The sequence below is a fragment of the Rhincodon typus genome, chromosome 2, assembly GCF_021869965.1.
Source record: "Rhincodon typus isolate 14 chromosome 2, sRhiTyp1.1, whole genome shotgun sequence".
In the NCBI taxonomy this organism is placed as follows: domain Eukaryota; kingdom Metazoa; phylum Chordata; class Chondrichthyes; order Orectolobiformes; family Rhincodontidae; genus Rhincodon; species Rhincodon typus.
This window is the reverse complement of record NC_063333.1, coordinates 5,266,205-5,273,559: the sequence shown is the minus strand read 5'-3', so window position 1 is coordinate 5,273,559 and position 7,355 is coordinate 5,266,205. Positions and strand designations below refer to the sequence as shown.

The 7,355-nt window shown below is 49.3% G+C and overlaps 1 protein-coding gene across 1 annotated transcript in view; it reads right to left on the bottom strand.

Annotated features, from left to right (window-relative positions):
* Window positions 1-1,471: 1,471 nt before the first annotated feature.
* The window catches only part of LOC109933455 (protein mono-ADP-ribosyltransferase PARP10-like), a 17,475-nt gene continuing 11,591 nt past the window's right edge, over window positions 1,472-7,355 (bottom strand). Inside the window, exons 3-4 of the mRNA XM_020532445.2 lie at window positions 6,760-6,928; window positions 1,472-4,802 (exon numbers count right to left, since the gene is read on the bottom strand). Coding sequence (XP_020388034.2) covers window positions 4,510-4,802; window positions 6,760-6,928 — 462 coding nt within the window. The 3' untranslated portion in view covers window positions 1,472-4,509. The remainder of the gene's footprint in view (window positions 4,803-6,759; window positions 6,929-7,355) is intronic.

Genomic DNA, 7,355 nt, shown 5'->3' with positions numbered 1-7,355 from the left:
CTGGAGTCTGAGATAACACAGTGTGGAGCTGGAGGAACACAGCAGGCCAGGCAGCATCAGAGGAACAGGAAAAGTTGATATTTCAGGTCGGGACCCATCTTCAGGAAAAAAAATCCACCTTCCCCACACACCTCTGCCTCTCTTTCTCCTTAAAAGCCACCATTTTGGTCACCAGACCCAATGTCAGTTTAAGTTTACTAGCATCACATTTAGCTTTGTGATACCATTGTATCTTTGCGTTTCAAAAGCTCCATGTACGTTATTGCCGTCAAAGGCTGGTGGGAAGTAGAATTCTCGAAGATCAGGCGAAATGATGCGGAGGGCCAAATTGGGACGAGTGGTTGGGAGATGGAGGGAGGTGGTATGTGGAGGGTTGTCTCTGCAAACAGTAACCCCAGAGTCTGCAGCTGTAAAGCAGCCTGCTCGCATTGGTTAAGAGTCTGTAACTTCTCATAAACAAAGTGTTCACCTTGGCCTCCAGCCAGCTTTTTGGTGTGCAGGCAATGCAGAGTGGGAAAGGCACATCCCTAATAAAAAGGGAGAACTCTCTTCAAATTCAGGATGGGCTGATTGGGAGGGAAATATTTCACACAATTCGAGGCTGGTGGGATGGTTCAGGGAAATTTAAAAAGTTTTCAAACTGCTGTTGGAGGATTTTTAATTGCTAAGGGCATCGGGGAACAGGGATTGAGAGTGTGTAAATGGCGTGTGTCTAGATCGAGCTTGGTTGGAGGACAGCATTAAGGGCCGAATGCTGAGAGGATCCAGTTCAGGCACTTACATCAAATCTGATGATTATGGGAAAAAAAATCCAGGACACACTGTCACAAAGGCAGCATCAGGGCAGCAGAATGATGTAGGAAAAAAGGTACAGTGTTCACACTCACCTTTAATTGACTTTGTAGCTTTTTTGGTGGCAATATTAAGGCTTGTTTCAGTTTTGTCTGAGCTGAAAACCTACTTTTCTTTTCGAAAGGCCACCTCAGAGACTGAAAGACAAATTGTCCGATGGCCCAGGGAATAGGCCATGAACTGTTAACTTTGAGGTGCCTTACAAAACAGCCTGAACACTTAGAATGGTTCGAGACCAAACGCAGTTCAACGTGAGCTACTGCAACTTAGAGGGGAACAGGTGGGAGATGGCTAGGAACGGGGTCAAACCAGCTGAAGGCACAACAGGAAGAAACCTCGGACTATTAAATTGCGGCACCTATCGCATGTGAAAAGCGAGCTGAGCACTGCTGTATCACCTCAGTGAACACACACTGTGCAGACACAAAAATACATAAAAACAGTGGAACCCCTAGGACACTGGCTTCTAAGCATAAAAGCACCCTCAATCAACACTCTCTGCTTCCAGCCACTCTGAGCCAATTCTGCATCCCACTAACCAAATTACAAAAGTACCTAAAACGAAGCTAGACCGCCACCAATCACTGCACAACATTAAATCAAAATTAGAAACACCGCCTTAGGGAGTCCAAAGATAAAACTTTAATTAAGTCAGAAGATATCTATCATGATGTACACAATGCAGCAACAGGTTCATGTGTTTACTTATTTAAACTTCTTAAAATCAATTCTCCAATCTACAATCCTGAGATAAGATTAATAGCAAAGGTCTTTTCCCTAGGGTGGGGGAATTTTATTCATTCACAGGATGAGGGCGTTGCTGGCTGGGCAGCATTTATTGCCCATCCCTAATTGCTCAGAGGACAATTCAGACTCAACCACATTGCTCAGGGTCTGGAGTCACATGTAGGCCAGACCAGAAGACAGTTTCCTTCCCTAAAGGACATTAATGAACTAGATGGGTTTTTCTGACAATTGACAATGGATTCATGGTCATCATTAGATTCTTAATTCCAGATTTTTCTTGAATTCAAATTCCACCATCTGCCATGGCGGGATTCGAACCCAGGTCCCCAGAACATTATCTGGGTCTCTGGATAATACCACTAGGCCATTGTGTCCCTCGAAGGGGCATAGTTTTAAGGTGAGAGGAGAAATATTTAAAAGAGACGTGAGGAGCAACTTTTCCACACAGGGGGGTGGTTCGTATGTGGAATGAACTGCCAGAGGGAGTGGTGGAGGCAGCTACGGTTACAACATCGAAACGGCGTTTGGACAAGTACATGATTTAGTTTGGGAACATGGTCAGCATGGACTGGTTGGACCGAAGGGTCTGTTTCCGTGCTGTCTGACTGTATGAGAGTCACAATCAGGAGCAGCAGCGGGCCATTCGCTCTCCACGGCTCAGCCTGCCTGCTATCCTCCCAGCTTTCTCATGTTTGTTTCTTCTCGACTGATGAGCAGAAGTGGGAGGTCGATGGGTGGGGAAGGCAAAAGGAAGCCCATCCATTTATTATCTACCCAGCTGTCACCCAACTCTCAGGCACGGAGGTCAATAGCAGCACTGACCTGCCTGAGCTCAGCCAATTGAGCACAAGGAGCACCTGGAACTATTCTAGTCCAGGATCCCGAAGCAGGCCGTGCTATTGATTTCAATGTGTTTCTCCCTTTGAAAATTGCTCCCTTGTAGTTCCCTACCTCTCACCAGTAGCCTAGCCCTTCGCCACCCCGTTTTCCTCTCCCTTACACTCCCACCTGAGGCCCAGGCTCCTCAGAAATAGGGAGGAGGAGTAGGCAGATCTTCCTTCAATCAGCACAGCCATTCAACTCAAACATGGCACATCACCCCCTAACACCAGCATCCAGCAAAGGAAGGCCACGTGCCCTTTTCACATGAGAGGTTAAGTCTTACCTGTTCATTCCCCACAACAAGAGTCAAATATCTCAGAAAACATTTTACATTTTATATTCTAAAAGAAATCAAAGCGAGACTTTACGGTGCCTTAAACAAATGAAGAACAAGCTATTTCGAGATACTGCACGCCAAGTCTCCAGCACATTATGGAGCGAAAGCCGCATTCTCGGATTTAAGGGACGATCCCGAGGCGTTTTTGGAAGCGTTCACAGTTTCGACGTCTCGCAGCTTACGCGTTCAAACATTACACACGGACACAGGGACAGCAATCACCAAAGCCCTACAATAACTAATTGTTGGGACATGGGTGTTCCTGACAGGGCCTGTCTGTGTTGGCCATCCCTAATTGCCCCTTGAGCTGTTGCTGCACAACCATTTTCTTGAACCTCCACAGACCAGGTGGCCAAGGGCAGAATTGTAACCCCCTGCCCCCTCCAGACCAGGTGCCCAGGGGCAGAATCATACCTCCCTGCCCCCTCCAGACCAGGTGGCCAGGGGCAGAATCAATGTCAGGATGGTGACTGACCAACCTGTGGGACAGTTGTCCCAATTTTGACACATCCCCCCCACACACACACACACGCCCCCACCCCGATTTTACGAAAGGGGTCGCCTTTAGAGAGGTAACAGAGCTGGAGTTGCCAGTCGAAGTGTTCGCTTGAGAAGCAGATGGTTTGCCCAAACCTTAAATCTTAAAGAAAATCTGCTCGTGGTACGGGGATGCATGTTCAAATTATTTTTTTTTCCCCACGGGACGTGGGCATTAGTGGCTGGGTCAACATTTCTGGAGTAGAGAGCTAGTTTCAGTAATGGTGACTGTTGTAAATCTGCCTCAATCATGTCCTTTAGGGAGGGAAATCCACCGTCTTTACCCAATCCCGACCCCATGTGGCTCCAGGCCCACAGCAAAATCTGAGTGACTCTTAACTCCTCTCTGAAATGACCCAGCAAGGGCAATTAGGGATGGGACAACGACATGCTGGCCCACACAGACACCCACATCCCATGAAAGAATAAAGAAACCCCGCCCCCCACCACCCCACACACAAAAAGAAATAAGTCACAAAACTGGGAATAAGGCAGTTTGCTCAGAACACAGTCAACAGCAGGAAACAGTAATCGTGTGGCAGCAAGGACTTCGAGTTACACCCTAGTAATAGCGCTGTTGCCTCACAGCGCCAGGGACCCGGGTTCGATTCCACTCTCAGGCAACTGTCTGTGTGGAGTTTGCACATTCTCCCCGTGTCTGCATGGGTTTTCTCAGGGTGCTCCGGTTTCCTCCTACAGTCCAAAGATGTGCAGGCTAGGTGGATTGGCCATGCTAAATTGCCCGTAGTGTTCAGGGATGTGTAGATTAGGTGGGTTATGGGGGGGTGGGATGCTGTAAGGATCGGTGTGGACTGGTTGGGCCGAAGGGCCTGTTTCCACACTGTAGGGATTTTATGAAAAGGGTTTCTCTTTCTTCGATGGGGTGGAGTGAGGAACCTTTGATGATCCCAGGAAGCTGCTTGAAGTGAGCTGGAATGGCAGCATGGGGAGTTAAAGAGACCGAAGGAGCTTTCTACAACGCAATGCCTAATTTGGGCCAGGGTCAGTGTGCAAATAACCAGCCTGTGATAAAGTTTACCCATCAACCTGGGCGAGATAAGTCAGGTTCAATCAGTACAGACAGCAGTGGATCGATCCAGAACATGGCAGAGCACAGCAGATGAACCTTCATGAGGAGCTGTTGGCCAAAGGTATCAGTTGTTCCGGCAGGTGATCAGATACTGAGGGTATGCCTGGGTATCGTTGAAGATGACAAATATTTTGGGGTTCTTGCAATTGTCAACGAGTGAGTCATATCTGAGCGGCATCTTGCTGTTCTCTTTCAAAGGCGGCGCCTTCATCTCGGCCTTGCCATTGGTGTAGCTTCCAGTCAGGACTTTAGCCACAAACACAAATTTATGGCCTTTGGCGTTCGGCGGTGAATATTGGTCCTGTACCGAGATGACAGCATTGACTGCAAAGTAAACTCCTTGCCCGTAGACAGTTGCTGGAAGACAATCAAACCGCGAGCGGTTCAGCAATTTTACTGACATCTGCAGTGACGTTACACCCACTTCCCCCACTTCCGACTTGCCAAAGGCACCCAACTGGAAAATGGTCCGGTCCGATACAACAACTCATTGCACTTATGTTGCACCATTCGTTTAAGGCCAAATCTGGCTGTCACGCGATGAGGCTGGATGGGTCGGAGCTGGGAGTGACCAGAGGGGATGGGGAAAGTCGTTGCCAATACCAGTCCCCCGGCAGGAGTCGGGTGGGGATGGAAGAAGCTGGAATGAGGGGCTGGGAGTTACTCCAGATCAGATAGATAGATAGATAGATCGCTGGGCCCTGCGGAGGAGGCACTTCTGTAGGAACGTCTGAGGCAAGGGGTTGGAGGGCAAGGTTACAGAGACAAGGAGCATTGAAGAATAGGGGGTTTGTGAGATTATCTGAAGGTGGAGAAAGGAACAGTGTTGGCAGGAGGAAAAAGGAGGAGAAGGAGATGAATGCGTGGTAATAGAAGGAAAGGACCTGATTCCAGGAGACACAGCTGAGTCACACACTTGGTAACTGGGCAATTTATTCATCACAGTCGGATTGTTGTACTGCTCTCGAGACAATATTGGGTGAGCTGCTGTTGGTGATCAGAGGAAGGACCATCAGAATTCCCTACGCATATCAACTGGGAATTCCCAGTTGATAAAACAATTCAATAAAGTAGATGTTTCCCCTAGAACAGACCTCAAATAGGGGATAGGATCTTTTAATTTGAACATCGCCTTCACAAGGGGATAGATCGTGGAAAAAACGGTGGATTTTGGCTGAATTGAAATATTCAAGGCAAAGATTAAGAAATTTACAGGGTGAGAGTATCAATGGATATGGAGCTAAGGCAGATCTCAGAGCTGTTTCCTGTCAGGAGGCCATTCAGCCCATCAAATGAGCAGCTCACTAATTAGTGCCATTCCCCTGCCTTTTGTCCGATTCCCTTTAGGAAGTGTGAAGGAAACGAGGAGTAGGGATACAACAGTGCCACGGGGTGAGCTGGAACAGTGCTCACAGGGACCTCCTCCTGCCCCTACGACATGTTAAAGAGATTTCGGAAATATGGTAAACAACACCCAAAACCAGCCACCCTGACTCAACAGAACGGTGTGGGACCGCGATTATGTTCAGGCCAATCCTGGAGAAAACAGCAGGCTCTCGAAGCCAGCTGAAGCAACAGGCACTAAGTTGAATATACCTGTCCCTTCCAGTCACACACACATACACACCCCCGAGAGAAGAATGGGAGCACAGGCAGGCCCTTCCTCCTGGGGATGGCATCAAACCAGCTGTTCAGCAGCTCCTCTGGTTCATGAAAGACAGGCTGGATACATGGGTCATGTTACTGAGCCCTCCCTAACTGCCCCGGAGAAGGGGGGAGCTGGGCCAGTTTCCTGAACTACAGCAGCCTGGTTATTCTCTCACACTCGCTGTGTGATCTCTAGCATGGAGACTGTGAGGCACTGAATAACCAAACAAACTGGGCCTCTCAGTGTTTTCATCCTCAAACTCCACCTCCTCTGGGTTTCAGGTAGAACCAACCCCACCCCCCAACCGTCCTCAGGACATTGTGACCCCTGACCCCTTGTCCTAGGGACACCGTGACACCTGCCCCCCCCCAACCCCGTCCTCGGGATACCGTGACTCCTGATACCTTGTCCTAGGGACACCGTGACCCCTGACCCCCTCATCCTCTGGACAGTGTGACCCCTGAACCCCTCATCCTCAGGACACCGTGACCCCTGACTCCCCCATCCTCAGGATACCGTGACCCCTGACTCCCCTGTCCTCAGGTCACCATGACTCCTACCACCCTGACAGTGTGACCCCTGACACCCCCATCCTCAGGACGACGTGACCCCTGACCACCTCCCCCCTCAAATGATCAGGAGCCCGACACGTGGGCTGATCCTTACCATTCTTCCCACAGAAGCTCCTGTTGAAGCCATGCATGGAGATCTCTCTGGTGCTCCCCTCGGAGGTCCCATGGAACAGGACCTTCTCGACGTCTGTCTGTGTGGCTGCCATGCTGGTCTTCTTCAATTTGTACTGCTGATACAGCAGTGGGTTGTTCACCATCTCAACCTGCAGCAGGGACAGGGACAAAGGTTAATGTCCGGGAGCAGGGAGGGAGGGGTTGTGGTGGAGAAAGGCAGGGAAAGGGAGAAGAGGGGAGATTTGGGGTGGGAGAGACACAGAGAGAGATAGAGATAGAAAGAGAAGGGGTGAGGGTGGGGTGTGGTTAAAAGATAGCGAAAGGGAGTGGGGAGAGAGGGAGATTCAGCTTACACCAAAATAGCCAAACGGCTGTGTTCATTTGCAAAATACTGATCGATCGCCTGGGATTTACACATACCCCTTTCATATATTCCACAATGTGGGTGGGGATGGAATTGCCTAGTGGTATTATCACTGCAACAAAAACAAAGTTGCGGGAAAAGCTCAGCGGGTCTGGCAGCATCTGTGGAGGAGAAAACAGAGTTAACGTTTCAGGTCCGGGAACGTTTCTGAC